Source organism: Sphaerodactylus townsendi, linkage group LG13 (assembly GCF_021028975.2).
Source record: "Sphaerodactylus townsendi isolate TG3544 linkage group LG13, MPM_Stown_v2.3, whole genome shotgun sequence".
NCBI lineage: Eukaryota > Metazoa > Chordata > Lepidosauria > Squamata > Sphaerodactylidae > Sphaerodactylus > Sphaerodactylus townsendi.
In genome coordinates this window covers 53,261,473-53,277,569 of record NC_059437.1, presented here as the reverse complement: position 1 = coordinate 53,277,569, position 16,097 = coordinate 53,261,473, and the positions used below count along the sequence as shown (strand labels likewise).

Sequence of the window (16,097 nt, the reverse complement as noted above, 5' to 3'; positions counted from 1 at the left end):
TTTCTCCCTAGAAGAGTGTATGCAGAATATCAATAAAGCAGCAGAGAAATTAATAAGGGAAATTGATAATTTGTCACCTGATGGAGACCAAATACTTTGCTTTTTAACCGTCTTTTTCATCATTCCTAATTTGTCTTTTGGCAGGTTTTGCTGTCCGTTGTTGAACCAAATGCCAAAAAACCACCCCAGGAAGCAATTTCTGTCATTACAAGTCTTTAAAACAATGTTAATATCTTTTGTAGCTAACTGGCTATCAGATATGTAGGGAAGTTGCCGTTTTCTTGCCGTTAAGCCCACTAGAACCCAGTGGAGTTTGTTTCTAAGTTAAACATGCACCGTGCTCTACTGCACCCCAGTTTCTGGGATATGAAAGTCTGAACTATACTTGGAAAAATAAACTTTTACTCCCAAAAGTCAATCTTCGACTATTAACTTTTCTATTGCAGGAGTTTCAATTTATAGTTAGTTTCTGGAACGAATAGGCAGCCGGTGTGGTATAGGGCAGTGATGGCAAACCTATGGCACGGGTGCCAGATGTGGCACTCGGAGCCCTCTCTGTGGGCACGCGCATACAGAGTTTGTCATGTGGGGGATGGAAAATCACACACACACACCCCACACACACATCTAGGCTGGCCTGGGCCACTAAACACGACGTGCGCGCACTATGGTGAGCAGGGAGGACTCGGTTGGCGGCCCTGGTGCCTGTCCTCAGGGTGGCTGTTGCTTGGGGGTGGCGCAGAGGAGGCCGAGATGCTAGAGAGGCATAGAGCGGTGCGTGCGGGACTTGCTGGAGTCTAAGCAGTAGTGGCGAACCTTTGGCACTCCAGATGTTATGGACTACAATTCCCATCAGCCCCCTGCCAGCATGGCCCATGGCAGGGGCTGATGGGAATTATAGTCCATAACATCTGGAGTGCCAAAGGTTCGCCACCACGGGGCTAGAGCAACCTGGCCCCTGCTCAAGCGTGTGGGGCGGAGGAAGAGGGAGCCAACCGGTTTTTTCTAAACTAAAACCTCAGCATTCAGGTTAAATTGCTGGGTTGGCACTTTGCGATAAATAAGTGGGGTTTGGGTTGCAATTTGGGCACTCGGTCTCAAAAAGGTTCGCCATCACTGGTATAGGGGTTAAGAGCACCAACACAATATCTGAAACTTGACCCAGTGGTTCCTGCTTGTGCCATGGAAGCTCCCTGGGTGGGTCATATTCTTTCAGATTAATCTACTTCACAGGGTTGTTGTGAGAACAAAACAGAGGAAAGCAGAACGATGGGAGCCACTCTGGGGAGAAAGCCAGGGCACAGATAAATTTAATAAATTGAATATTTATACCAGAGTTGTAAGCCGCCTTTTTGTGGCAGCACCTTCTACCAGGGGAAGGGGTTCCTTAGTAGGGAGAGTGGTCGAAAGTAAAAAAGGAGTTCTTTTGACCCTGGTCCGTCAAGAGAGTAGCTCGCCTCACGGCCCCTCGACAGTTCTGAAACTTTGGGTCAGGCTTGGGCCTAGCAGAAATCATGGCAGCTTCTCTCTCTTGAGAAAGTCCCTTTCTCAGAGCCCTTTGGGGATTGGGCGGTATATAAGACTGATAAATAAAAAATAAATAATAATAAATAAAGTGAGGTCAAGCTGACTGAAGCTTCGAAGAGTGAAATCAGAAATATGGGAGGCTGACGCAGGCGCCAGTCAGACCGTTGGGCCTGTGGTTTCAAGGCCAAAAGATTCCTGAGGGAGTGTAGCCTACGCATTCTATTTCCTTAGTGCAAGGACCCATGGGGCGGGGGAGAAAATGCCAGCTTAATTAGGCCTGGCATAGCCGCCAACCGCATTGCCTCATAATGCCCATTCACTTGATCGGAAGAAAAAGAATGTGGATTTATACCCTGGCTTTCTCTCCGGTAAGGAGATTCAAGGCGGCTTACAACTCCTTTCCCTTCCTCTCCCCACAACCTTGCGGGATGGATGGGGCTGAGAGAGTTCCGAGAGGACTGTGACTAGCCCAAGGTCACCCGGCAGGCTTCACATGTAGGAGTGGGGAAACGAATCCAGTTCACCAGGTGAGAGTTCACTGCTCATGTGGAGGAGTGGGGAATCAAATCTGCTTCTCCAGGTTAAGAGTCCACCTGCTCTTAATCACTATACCATGCTGGTTCTCACACCTGGGTAGCAACACACCTGAGTGGCCAAGTTACATTACTGGCCATACATTTGATTGGCCAACTAGAATTAGGACAAGTTGGGTCATCGGGCATAAAGGAAAGATCTGTCACTCTAGTGGGGCCCTTTAAGAAGAAGAAGAAGAGGAGTTTGGATTTCTATCCCCCCCTTTCTCTTCTGCAGGAGACTCAAAGGGGCTCACAATCTCCTTGCCCTTCCCCCCTCACAACAAACACCCTGTGAGGTGGGTGGGGCTGAGAGAGCTCCAAGAAGCTGTGACTAGCCCAAGGTCACCCAGCTAGCGTGTGTGAATTCCCCAGATAAGCCTCCACAGCTCAGGTGGCAGAGCTGGGAATCAAACCCAGTTCCTCCAGATTAGATACACGAGCTCTTAACCTCCTACGCCACTGCTGCGCCACTGCTGCTTTAACTGCTTTAATCTCCTACGCCACTGCTGCTTTAACTGAGTTACATCTAACGAACTTCTTGATTCTGGTTGGGCCAGGTTGACCAGAGTACTTTTTGGACTCTAAGACTATTGGGACTCAGTCCTACCAGGGAACATCTGGATTTAGAGCCAATGCTTGAAAATGTGCTTATGCAAGTTATTTAGCTTTCATTACTTTATCCTCATTGTTCATTGCCGTATTATATATTCCTGCACATGCATTTAATAAACCACTTCAGTTATATCTGGTGTTGTTCTTCAGATTTTGTTAAGTACTTTAGCCCATATTGGCTACAACCACAATAACTATTTTCAGAAAGTGAGCATCCTATCTTGGGAGGGCTGGGTTCTTGATCCTGTACCCAGGAAGGCGGCTAGAGACTATGTCCCCTTGTTAGTTAAGGGGAACTGGTGGTAGTGTTATCCTGAGGTTTTGAGAATCCACAGCTCAGCAGCAAAGTGCAAATTGAACATAGGATTGAGGTTCCCTTTGAGCTAAGCACAAACTTATTTTTCCTTGGACCAAGCAGTCACCCTTAAGGAGCCTTTTAAAAGTTTTTGAGAAACCATTTTTGACAAGCCAGGGAATCTGCACAAGAAAGAGAGAAACTGACCTAGGGGCTTCCCACCCACCCCCATTCAGATTCGTCAGCACTAAAGCACTTAGTGCAGGGGTCCCCAAACTTTTTAAACAGGGGGCCAGTACACTGTCCCTCAGACTGTTGGAGGGCCGGACTAAAAAAAACTATGAACAAATTCCTATGCACAAATGATTGTAAAATGTTTGATTTCACCTTTCAGCCTTTCTGTCATGGTCTATTTTTAGAACAGTGACCAAAGTATGTCAAGTACAGGGTGGGCTCCAAATATTGTTGGGGAGGCTGTGGAATACCTTCCCCTGTAAAAAAAAAAAAGCAGAACTTTCCCAATGAAGCATTCCATCTAACCCAGGATCAGGTATCTTCCTGGGTTCTTCCTCCCTAGCAGCCAGCCTGGCTGATGCCAATGGGAGTGAGGCGGAACAGAAAGCCTGAGAGCAACACATGGAGTAGCCAAGAGGGAAGGGCAGAGCAGGCATTGCCACGTGTAAGGTTTCCAACTCTGGGTCAGAAAATTCATGGAGATTTGGGGGTGCCTTCATGTAATTGCAATCAACAGCCGTTGGGGCCGGTTCCTCCTCTCCCTCAAGCCCCCACTGCACATGAATGGAGCCATCACTGCCATGCCTGGCGGGCTGGATAAATGCCTTCAGGGGGCCACATTTGGCCCCCGGGCCGTAGTTTGGGGACCCCTGACTTAGTGTCAAGCTAAGCAGCTCAGTTAACCAAGTGGTGGCGGACAGTGGGAACTAAAATACTTTCCCTGGGATTTTCCTGGGAAGCCTTGCAAATGCTGCCAGCTTCTGAAATCTTCTCTCAATTAAAAAGGCGACTGCTAGATCAAGAGTTTCAAGTTCTGCAGTACAAGGCGAGAAGCAATTGCTACCCTCTTTTTTAACATCAAATTTAAAATCAATCACATGGCAGATTATTTGAGTTTACTTCAGGAACCCAAGCATAGATGGATAATCACTAGGGCTTGTTGTAACTCCTTCCCTTGCTCTATGCTATAAGGAAGGTTCCAAAGAATCGACCTGCAAGAGCGGAAATGTCCTCATTGTATCACAGCAATACAAACTATGGAACATATATTGCTTGACTGCCCTAAATACGAGGGATCTAGGACCAGACTTTTTGCTTTGTCCTGTAATCTTTAATGAATACTCTGTTGTGGGGAAGATTACGTTTCTACTAAACAATTCTGCCTCCGAGATTTTAACTTTTGTAGCTAGGTTCCTTATAGAAACTTTGAAATGATTACCTGCGATGGTTCTCATGTATGGGATACTTGTTTGGACAATGTTGGCTGTTATATGGATTCTATGCCTAATAAAGGTCTGTCTGTCTGTCTGTCTGCTCAGTTAACATAGGTGAAATCGTCCACCTTCAGAGAGATTGTGAATGTAATGAAATGAGCTTAATAACGCTGCGTAAACCCAGAAAGCACAGATAATCGGGGAAAGTCCATAGAGATGTATAACCCTCTATCTATGGACTATTCTACAGACAAACAGATTTACTGGTAGCTAATCCTGTACAAGCACAAGATTTCCATCACTCCTGCCCAAGGAATGGATTCATGGTTTAGCATCTTTGGCACGGACTGACAGGATCTCTGTGATCAGTCTTGACACAGAACTTCAAACGATTTGGGGAGGTCCTCCCCACAAAAGAATTCAGGGTGCAGGCTTTCCAAGCTCTTTCCAAGCCTACTTTGTACACGTTACTTTTGAAGTCTGGATATGGAGGTGAAGATGCCAAATAGGAAAATTGAAACCCATCCAACACCCCTGAAGCAAAGTGCAAATTGGGGTGCTGTGTGGTTTCCGGGCTGTATGGCCATGTTCTAGCAGCATTCTCTCCTGACATTTCGCCTGCATCTGTGGCTGACATCTTCAGAGGATCTGATGAAGATGCCAGCCACAGATGCAGGCGAAACGTCAGGAGAGAATGCTGCTAGAACACGGCCATACAGCCCGGAAACCACACAGCACCCCAGTGATTCCGGCCGTGAAAGCTTTCAACAATACAATAAAGTGCAAATTGAACATAGGATTGAGGTTCCCTTTGAGCTAAACACAAACTTGTTTCTCCCTTCCTGGGATGAAATTTTAGGCACTTCTTGCTCATCCAGAGATGTATGTTACTCCATGAGCACGTTATCCTTTCACAACATGTGCCGCATCAGTGTACACTGTGCCAGTAAGTAGGCTCTTCACCCTCTCAGCAGCAAGGTTCACTGTCGATTTAAATTGATTCAAAGGGACCACATCAGACTCTACCTGTTCATTGTTACCCTTCATCATCTCAAGAGCAGCCTTTTCATATATTCAGTTCCAGATCTTGCCAACAACAAAAGGGGACACATTCAAAAATGCCACTCATAAAATTGCAGGTACACCTCTAATCTTCCACCGCATTCTGGTGCTTGTGTAGGCCAGGCTCCCAACTCACTTGGGTAGGATCTTGATTACAGGAGTGAGGATAAGAGTCTTGCTAGAGCCTTACTACGCCAGCTTGGAGTTAGGGAAACAAAGTTCTTCAGATTAGAAGATGCAGGCCCTTGAGGTACATAAAGCTACATCGCAGCGCTTGTTTTCGGTCACCAGATATTTCTGTAGTTTTGTTTGACTTGCAGTCCCTTCAGTGGCCAGATCCACCAGCCCCATGAAAAAAAATGTCCTTCTCTCCAGGCAGGAGATGGAGATTTCTCCTGTTGTACAGAACAACACTGCAGCCAGCTAGCCACAGAGAAAGCCATGGGATTTTTGTTCCCCTCAAAAGTCAGCATTTCCCTGATTCTAACAGTATAAATCAGGCTTGAGTTCTGTCCTGGATGGTCCAGGCTAGTCCAATCTTCTTAATTCCTGGGAGTTGTTCCTGGTTAGTACTTGGATGGAAGACCACCAAGGAAGTCCAGGATTTCTGCACAGAGGCAGGCAAACCCCCTCTAAAAGTCCTTTGCCTTGAAAACACTGGCTTTCACATGGTGGCATGAGGGAAGGTGGCGTATATATGTTCAATAAATAAATCCTTCCATGGTTTACATTCAAAATATACAAAAGCAAGTTCTGCCTACCCTTAAAGTTGTCAGTTTCTTATAAAAGTCCTTGTTCTGAGCATACTTCTCAAGTGGAAGTCGCCAAGTCTGGAGGCCTGACACAGACGGAGATGCAACAGGCTACCTATTCTGGGAGGAGGTAATTCTGCTGCATCTCTGCATTGGAAGTTGTTGAAAGAGTCCTACCCAGTGATGGGATCCAAAAATTTTAGTAACAGGTTCCCATGGTGGTGGGATTCAAACAGTGGCGTAGCGCCAATGGGGTTGGGCGGGGCACAACGGAGGCGTGGTCGGGCATTTCGGGGGCGGGGCATTGCTGGGTGGGGCTGTGGCAAGGACGCAGCCACTGCGCCAGTCCTTGGGCGGGAAACGAATGCACGCAGGCGCAGGCTGCCACGCACGCTGGTGCACCTCCTGCTAGACTGCTTCAAGTTCTGCGTGCTACTGCTGAGGAGCGGAGGAGGGGCGTAACTAAGGCAAAAATCACGTGGCAAAATCACCAATTGGTAACCCCCTCTCGGCACACACAAATAATTAGTAACCTACTCTCGGGAACCTGTGAGAACCTGCTGGATCCCACCTCTGGTACCCAATGTAGCAAAAGGGAAGTACTGCAAGAACCCAGTCACGACTGAACATAAGGAAGTCACAGGTCGGAGCAGTTAATCATATAGAGATGCACAAAGTATCTCTCCCAAGCAAGTGGTTTGGATAATTAAAATATAACTTTATACTCATGTCAGGATTTGGCATAATCTTGCAGCACAATTCAAAGTTGAGAATGTTAACAATATTGCACCTGATATGTCAGTCTGAACGGCAAAACAGGACAACGATACTTAGAACAATAGTTTTTTTTTTAATTTGACACCTACAAGATTTTTTGGTATATCTTGCGGCTTCGTGGACAGGTTTATACAATCTCAAATTTTCAATAGTGCATCCTGTGCAAGCAAAAAAATGACAAACATTGTCCTTCACTTTCTTATAAACATCTACTATTATAGGCAAAACAAAACTTACCCATATTATAGATAAGTGACTATTCACATTTTGTACATTTACAATTTTTAAACAGCTCCAGGATAAACTCTACAATGTCTTACAACATAAACAGTATTCAAGTTACGGGGCAACAGGAAGAAAAAAAAAGTACATACATCAGAATCCTTGCGTGCCCCATCCCCCCCCCCCCCCATGTCTAATTTACAGCTCAAGTCTTCAGTAACAAAAAAATAACACATAAAAATAGGACTATCATGTGAAATGGAAGCGAATTTACACTCGAGTTTCCAGAAACCTCACTGGATAAAAGGAAAAAAGAATGGGGGGAGGGGGGGGGTTTTCAGAAAAAAAACACAAAATACAAAGAAATCAGGCTTTTTAAAAGCCATCCTTGCAGCACACATCAGGAACACCATTAATACATTAAAAAAAGAGGAACTTTTAAAAATTAACATGTTTGTTCACACACAGGAAAAACACGAGCTGCAGATTCAAATATATAATCTTGGGGAAGAAAGGCAGAAAAAAATGCAACAGCTGGGTAGATGCTCACTGAGTCGAAAGCGATCCCTCAAAGCCGCAGCGAGACCGTGTCTCTCTCCCAGTTGATGTTTGCTGCAAGATCCTGGTCATGCCCGATGCGAAGACATGCACAGCCGAAACAGAAACAGGGAACAAACCTGAACAAACCCGTGGTTTGCGAAACGTCTGGAGTTCCATGCTTATCTTGTATTTTAAAAAATAAAAGGTATTCTCTTGCAAGTTGAGGCCTATGCGCGCGCACACACTTCTCCTGCCGTTGTAGATTCATTGTCTCTATACACAAACGCAAAATTCATGCATCTGAGGACCTCCCTGCAGCAACGCCACCGACGTGCTGCGTTAAACCCTGAGCGCTGGATGACGAGGAAAACGATGAACAGCTTGGCTGAGAACCTTCAAGCCTCTTGAAAATCAAAAGCTGTGGATTGGTAGCTTGAGGAGGACAACAAAAGTAAAAAAAAAAAAACCAAACAGGAAGCACTACAGAGAGCAAAGGGAATTTAAAAAAAAAAGGCATGGACCGCTGTAAAGCAGTGGCGGGCTTTCAGTTTGATCACCCTTCAAGGTGCCTCTTTCCTTCTGTACAGTTCTAGGAGAGAACGATGGAACTGAAAGTTATTTCTTTGGAATCTGTCCCTGATATTTATTTTGAATGCGAATGATATACCTTTGAGAGCTGTTTTTCAAAATACCAAAGACTCTCTTCCCTCCTCCTCCTCACGCGTTGTTGAAGTTGGTGATGCTCTGTGGGTGGTGCTGCTGCCAAATCTGCTGCTGCTGCACAGCAAGCTGCTGGGACTGGTCCGACGTTGACAGGAGATTGACAAGGGGAGACACACAATTGGCAGGAATGATCAAGCCTGCAAGGAAGAAGGAGGCAGGGCTTGGTTTCACAGGGTAAGAGCTCCAGAGTCTGGCAAGAGGAACAGCCGTGTGACTGTAATGGGACTAGGGCTAGTCTGGAAGGAGGGGGCAGCCCAGACTGCAAGCCCACCCTCACACGGCCCGCTTGTGCTTTTCGGAAATAACAACAAATACTTTCATGAAGAAGCCTCCCAAGTTTGTATGCGGCCTTGAGAAAGACTTTAGCCCCACCCGACTCTTAAACCAGCATTTTCTCAATTCAGACCCCCTAAAACCATCAGTGGATAATGGAACTATAGTATCAGTCTATGGATACCAATCTAGATCTTCCTTGATCTGAGATTGCAAATGCCTTAGCAGACCAGGTGCTCAGGAGCAGCAGAAGGCCATTCCTTTCACATCCTGCATGTGAGCTCCCAAAGGCACCTGATGGGCCACTGCGAGTAGCAGAGAGCTGGTCTAGATGGACTCTGGTCTGATCCAGCAGGCTAGTTCTTATGTTCTTATCAGATTCCATAATGTAGATCAAAGCCCCACTACCAGGGTTTAGGGTGCTGGCTTCTCCAACAAAGATTTAAAAAAGGGAGCACTTCTGGGGTTTTGCCTTGACCTAACCCATCTAGAAAAGCTGTAACCCTGTTACATAGGATCTAGCCCTCCTTAAAAATTATTAAAAAGGGAGGCTTTGCTTTGGCCCTGTGAAGTGGTTGTGGAGGTTTTTTTGGACACCAACAGGAGAAACTTTAGACATTAGTATCCTGACCCCGACTGGAAAGAAAATGCTTATTAGCTGACTGCTTGGTTTGGGCATCACCTGACAAGACCTTCCCCCCCTAGCCCCCATCCCTTTTTCCTGGGCACCTCGTCCTTTATTGCTTTTGGGCCTGAGGGGAGGGCTTCTGCCTTGTTTTTGTTTTCTGCCTGTCGCCAACTCAGCATATTGAATTCTGATACATCCAGGTTGCTTTGGGAGATGAGTTCATCCTGATTTTTGGACCAAAAAATTGCTTTTTTCTTGACCGGAGATCACACTTACCTACAATCCTCTGTCCATCCTCTGTCCTTAGCCGAACAATCTGCATTTTGACGTTTGTGCCGCTCACCGAGGCCAGCACTCCTTCCACCTTTGTCCAGACGCTCAAGACTGAACCACAAAGGACGTAGTATGTCCGACAGCGTAGGCCCACCTCGCACACCAAGCCCAGGCCTGCTTTCTTGCAGTTGCCTCTCCTGGGAGAAGGAGGAGAATCAAGACACAGCCCTTCAGCCAGCTTTAAATGTATGCAAACAGCTACACGAATACGGATATTCCACAAACTGCACTTTGATTATTCTTTACAGAAGAGGAAGTGATTTGATGTAAATGTCTCACACTAGTCCCTCCTCCTCTCCATACTAACAGAACAAAACTGATACCCAGGCTCCATATTCTCCATCATTACACATAAGCCTCAATATAGATAATAAAAACAACTTCTGGAGATGAGTAGCAGCTAACAGCAAACCTGAATCTACAATTTTTATTTATTTATTTATTATTTGATTTAATATACCGCCCTATCCCCGAAGGGCTCAGGGCGGTGAATAGTGCAATATCATAGATAAAAACATACATATAAGTTAAAACAACTACATTCTAAAACAGTATCCCACAAACCCATATGCAACCCTCCCAAAAGAAAATAATGGGTCCCGATGATGTTAGGGACCCCTGTAGAGCAAGGGGTGGTGGGTGGGGCATCCTCAGCGGCTGGTCTCTCCAAAGGCCCGGTGGAACAACTCGGTCTTACAGGCCCTGCAGAACTCTCCAAGGTCCCGCAGGGCCCGGATAGCTGGTGGTAGAGAGTTCCACCAGGCAGGGGCCAGAGCCGTAAAGGCCCTGGCCCGAGTGGAGGCCAGCCGCATCATTGAGAGGCCAGGGATCTCCAGTAAATTGGCCTCTGCAGCAATGATAGATTGCTGCATGATTCTCTGGCAAGAGCAGAAGGAACACAAGGATTCTTTTCCCAACGAAATCATAGCTTGACTTACAGGCACTCCAGAGGGTTTTCAAGGCAAGAGGTGTTCAGAGGTGGTTTCCCATTGCCTGCCTCCACGTCACAACCCTGGTATTTCTCGGAGATCTCCCATCCAAATGGTTGCCAGGGTCAAGACTGGGTGTGTATGACTGGCCCAAGGTCACTCAGCAAGTTTCCATGGCAGAGTGGGGATCTGAACCTTGATTTCCCAGACTCTAGTCCAGCCATTCTCAACCAGGGTTCCCTGGTTGAGCATGTCCCAGGGTTCCCTGGTTGAGTATAGAGCATGTCCCAGGGGTACCGTGGCAACACTACCGCCCCCCCCCTTCATTTTTGTGGTGTCTCCCACCGGCGCCAGCAAGGACATGGAGCTGGCCCATGGGGCAGGGCCTGCCACAAGGTCAGCAGCCCCCCCCCAGTGCTTCCCTTCACCCTGGGAGGGGAAGGTGGGGGGGGGGGTGTGGCAAGCAGGGGCAATGGGAGGGGAAGGTGGAGGGTGGCGGCAGGGGTACCGTGAGATATGAAGAGTGAGGTCAAGGGTATCCTGGCCTCGAAAAGGTTGGGAAACACTGCTCTAGTCTGATACCTTAACTTTAATTCTAGATGTTCATCTGCATGGTTTTCATGTGCAATCCCACACTGGAGACACCACGCACGTGCAGGCTTGCTGCGGACAGCTTTCAGCAAGTGTTCCAGAAAGATCTGCAATAGTGAGTACTTCCTCCCCCCCTCCTGTAGGCAGAGCCAGCCATTCCCTCCTAGTGATCACATGATGGGAGCAGGGAGAGCACTTCTCTCTGCCACTGTGGAAGTTTGTATTAATAGTTAAAGAGGGGAACTCAGTGCAACATGTTAAATAGCAGTCTGCAGAAGGGAAGGAGGGAGGGAGGGAGGGAGGAATGCCTGCCTGCACAGAAGGCCACTGGATAAAAAGTGCAATGCTGTTTTTCTACACAGTGGAAAATGAGGTTTCATGTGTCTCTGCCCAGTCAACATGAGAAATCACGACCAAGCTCCCCCTTAAAATTTCTCATACTTTAAACATGAAAGGAAGACCAAAACAAAAAGTCCTCCCCCAAAATCTAAGTCGAACTAGCACTATTCTTATGCTACTAGTGCCGGGGTAAAGCCGTCGACAAAACTTTCTGCCATGTTTTCCCCTAGAGGAACTTTTTGGAATATACCCCAAACAAGCGACTATGAGTAGCCTTGTGGGAAGAAGACTGCACTTCGGTGAGTAAGAACTCACCAATAAGCATGGGTGCAAATGTCGGCTGACGACGTGTACTGCTCTAGCCAGTGGGGAAAGGCATCTTCAGAAGGTACCTGGAATAACAAATGGACGACATGATTACAGCCTGATTCTGTTTCTTGAGTCAAAGAGTAAAACATATGACTGTGTTCTTGTAATGGAAGCAGCTTACTGAGAATTACACAATTTTTAGCCTGTAGTTGCCAAAACAATTAAGTGGCTTTTGTGTAACATCACATGAATATTAGTTTCTAAGGTGCCCTAAAATACTACTAAGGATTTAGAAGTTACCTTACCAAGACACATTTGTAGCTGACAGATAAGTTACATTTATGTTTTATTACCTTCTTTATAAGCTTATTCTCAATATTTTTTACCAATGTGGATAGGCCATGCCCCCCCTCCCCCAAACAGTTGTGTATGGAACCCACACAGGTCACAGTGTATCTAAGGAGTCATGAATATTACACTGTTACACTTTCTGGGTACTATTTCCTGAGCAAAATGGATAACAAGAATGCAACCAACAGGGTGTACTCTGAAAACTATAAACCACTAGGATACAGTACAGCAATTTGTGAGATGTTATTTCTTGAGCTGGGAAACCAATCAAATTCATAATTTGTTGTGATCACTGGCCAGTATAACTAGGAAACCATTAACAAGCAACATAAATGCTGTACAACAGCCACAATGGATCGGCTTAAGCCAGTGCAGCCCCAGGCAAATCTTTGCAGAGAAAAGAATCCAGGAAGTACAGAACGAGAGACAGTTCCATGGCCTAAGGCAACTGGAAGGTGCCAAGCAGGGAGAAAGGCTTCACTTGTTGCCCCCAACATGCACTACCATCACTTGGCACTATCATCCAAGCTGACAGGTCTGGTTAGTGTCCTGAAGTGTCCTCTGCCTTGCATCTCACGTGGCACAGAAATATCTAGACCGGGAGTCTTACTGCAACAGAGGGCTGGCTTTTAATTAGTAGCCAGAAGGAATTTTGAACTCCTGGTCTCAGTGAGGTGGGAGGGGAGCAGACAGAAGAATGGACAGCCAAATAGGATTGGGACAAAGTGAGTTGCAAAACATTAATAGATGTGCCCACAATCACCAGCTACAAACAAAAAGGGAAGAATGCAAATCAGAGAAGGGGGAGGTGGTTTGGCAAATGCTGTTTAATTGGCCTCTTGGTCAAGCTTTTATATACATGAATATTAATGATGTTTATGTGTATTTCTTCATCTATCTATATATATAAAAATTGATCAGTGCATTTTTCTGCTGACAGATAACCTCCCAAACTACTGGACCGATTGCTTTGAAATTTTCACACGTCACATTCGCGTGTGGTCAGGTTTCCATACTGTTTCCACACCTCCTGTTGTGTACACGTCACAACTGTGCCAGTTATTGTGTCTATGCCACACCTGTGACAGTTGGAACCACAGTTCTGTTCCACAACAGCGCCATCTGCTGGCCATCAAAGCAACTCGCTCTGATACAAGGGAACCAACCATGCCTTCCTTGAAAACCACTGCCTTATGGAGAGAAAGGGATGGGGCGGGCCATCTTCACATGGCCGACCCACCCTAGCGGACGAAGGGGAACGCGAGGGAGGGTCCAGGGGTTTGCTGGACCAAACGCTCTGAAATTTGAACACAATGTAGCTCATGCCTCCTAGCGTGTTTTATGCTAGATAATTCACCTGCAAGGGAAGGAAGTGAAAGGGACAGGACCAGCCACCTGCACATGGCCCACCCACCCTAGCAGAGGAAGGAGAATGTTAGGGAGGGACCAGCTGGGTTGCCATGCAAGGGAACGGGAGAGAGGGAGGGGAGCGAGGGCCCCCTTGTCCCTCCCCTCCCTTGCAATCATTGTGCAATGACACAATGACACAAAGGGAGGGTCCAGGGGTTTGCTGGACCAAACGCTCTGAAATTTGAACACAATGTAGCTCATGCCTCCCAGCGTGTTTTATGCTAGATAATTCACCTGCAAGGGAAGGAAGTGAAAGGGACAGGACCAGCCACCTGCACATGGCCCACCCACCCTAGCAGAGGAAGGAGAATGTTAGGGAGGGACCAGCCGGGTTGCCATGCAAGGGAACGGGAGAGAGGGAGGGGAGTGAGGGGCCCCTTGTCCCTCCCCTCCCTTGCAATCATTGTGCAATGACACATGTTCGAACCATTCGCTTCCCCTTTTCTTTCTTTTCCACTTCACCAGACTCAGCCACAGCAATGCGTGGCCAGGCCTGCTAGTATTTATATAAAAGGTTTGTAACAAAATGTGCATGTAATGATCAAAATGTGTAATATTTGTTAATAACGCGTGGCTCTCAAACATCTGAAGTTTATTCTACGTAGCTCTTACGTTCAGCAAGTTTGGCCACCCTGTTCTAGACTATATTCTCAATTAAGGAGCTCCCTTGATGAGCATTCCTCATGGTTTTCACTTGAAGTACACTTGACGCCCACACCTTAAAAAGAGCAATCTAAAGAGGGCTTCAGTCAAGAAAATCACCTTGCTGGTCAGTGTATGGAAGAGAATAGACTAAATTACAAAGAGGGGAGAGGGAAAGAAAGAGGGAGGGGCTGTATGCACACACAATGCATAATATTAAAAATCATCTCAAAAGCAGGGATGCTTCAGTGGAACCGGAGCACATCAACAGCACTTTGGAAACAAGATGCATGAGCACAAGGTAATATGTCGTATAAAGGTAAAATAGATTTTTGAAAAACTAACCTTTTTATATTTTTTCTTTATTTCTGCATAGGTTTCCAATTTGAGCTGTTTCCCGGTATTTGGTCTGTGTATTAGAAAAAGTTTCTTTTTGGGATTCACCTCCTTCATAAGGATGGCTGTTTTCTTATTATTTCGTATCTGGGGGAAAAAAACAGGGAAAAAACCTTATTAGCCCCACTTGACAAGTCAGATTGAATGGGTCTGCCCTTTCCCTGTTGGAAGATGTTTCCACAAAAGATGCAGCCTCACCTGTAATGATAAATAGAACCCATCCTCCGGTCCAGTCTGCTCAGCCCAAATCTTAGTTGCTTCTTCCCAAGACATTCCCCTCTCCACACTTATCTGAAACACACAAAAACAAGAGTGACACTTAGCCATTTAAGAGCCCTTCACCAAGATGTGACACTAATCGCTAATTATTTTAACCAGGAAGAAAATGTACAGACTTACAGTATACAGTTCTACGTGTCCCGAGGTAGAATATCCTGGTGTTAGAAATTTTTTAGCATCTGCTTTCCTCACTTTCTCGTCACCTGAACCCAGATCTGGGGGGAAGGGGGGGGGGAAGGGAGAGAGAGGCAGAAGAAAGTCACAAAACCAGAATTTTATAGCAGCATGACTCCATATAGCCATTTCCTGAAACTACCATGGAATCAATGTCAAATGGGAGGACAAAGTAGCAGACTGTAACCTACTGAGAAACATGTTTCACATCCCTGTCTTAAGCCATCTGAAGAGCTTCATTGGTTTGGTTTTTTTAAAAGGTAACTTGGGCAGCAGAGTTCTGACAGCTCAAAGCAGGGCCTTGATACTGGCTGGATGGGCAGCATGCGGCATGTTCATTGTTATGTCCCTGTATTACTGGTAGCATAGGGAACTGGACTCCGAAGGGAAGCTGGCATACCGGCATGTGGAAACTCTGGCACTCACCTAAAATGCCCATGTCGTATCTTCCGTTCTTCTTAGCATTCTGTATTACTGCGTTGAGTGTATCTGAGAAGTACTGGAACAATGCGTTCTGCTGATGCACTTCCATACCCAGAATTCGGTTTAGGAATTTCCCTATATTATTGTAATCTTAAAAAGGAAAAAAAAACATTAAAAAGCATGATGAAGATTCTAAGTCAGAACTAGGAGATATCACACCCCTCCCCCTTATCCTGAAGAGAACATATTTTAACTGAATGTGGATGCTGACTCAACAGGTCTTCTTTAAGTACCATAGTCAGGCCCTGTACAGTGGACTCTGACCTTGCAATTATTTCAACTTTAGAGGCTGTTCTCTGGATCAGTGGGAAAACACCACCCTGACAACCCACTCAGACCAAGGGGTGAGAGCAGTAAGAAGCCAGCCACCTCTACACAGGCCTATCCACAAGAATGCCTACACGACAGTCCTGCAGAAGCCCCCACT

At 46.2% G+C, this 16,097-nt stretch overlaps 1 protein-coding gene across 4 annotated transcripts in view; it reads right to left on the bottom strand.

Moving 5' to 3' along the window:
• Positions 1 to 7,101: 7,101 nt before the first annotated feature.
• The window catches only part of SBNO1 (strawberry notch homolog 1), a 36,956-nt gene continuing 27,960 nt past the window's right edge, over positions 7,102 to 16,097 (bottom strand). For all 4 annotated transcript variants that reach the window (XM_048514338.1, XM_048514340.1, XM_048514339.1 and 1 more), the window contains 7 exons: positions 15,614 to 15,760; positions 15,134 to 15,228; positions 14,933 to 15,025; positions 14,684 to 14,821; positions 11,942 to 12,018; positions 9,711 to 9,904; positions 7,102 to 8,670 (listed from right to left, as the gene is read on the bottom strand). In XM_048514338.1, the coding sequence (XP_048370295.1) occupies positions 8,528 to 8,670; positions 9,711 to 9,904; positions 11,942 to 12,018; positions 14,684 to 14,821; positions 14,933 to 15,025; positions 15,134 to 15,228; positions 15,614 to 15,760 (887 nt within the window). In that variant the 3' untranslated portion in view covers positions 7,102 to 8,527. The remainder of the gene's footprint in view (positions 8,671 to 9,710; positions 9,905 to 11,941; positions 12,019 to 14,683; positions 14,822 to 14,932; positions 15,026 to 15,133; positions 15,229 to 15,613; positions 15,761 to 16,097) is intronic.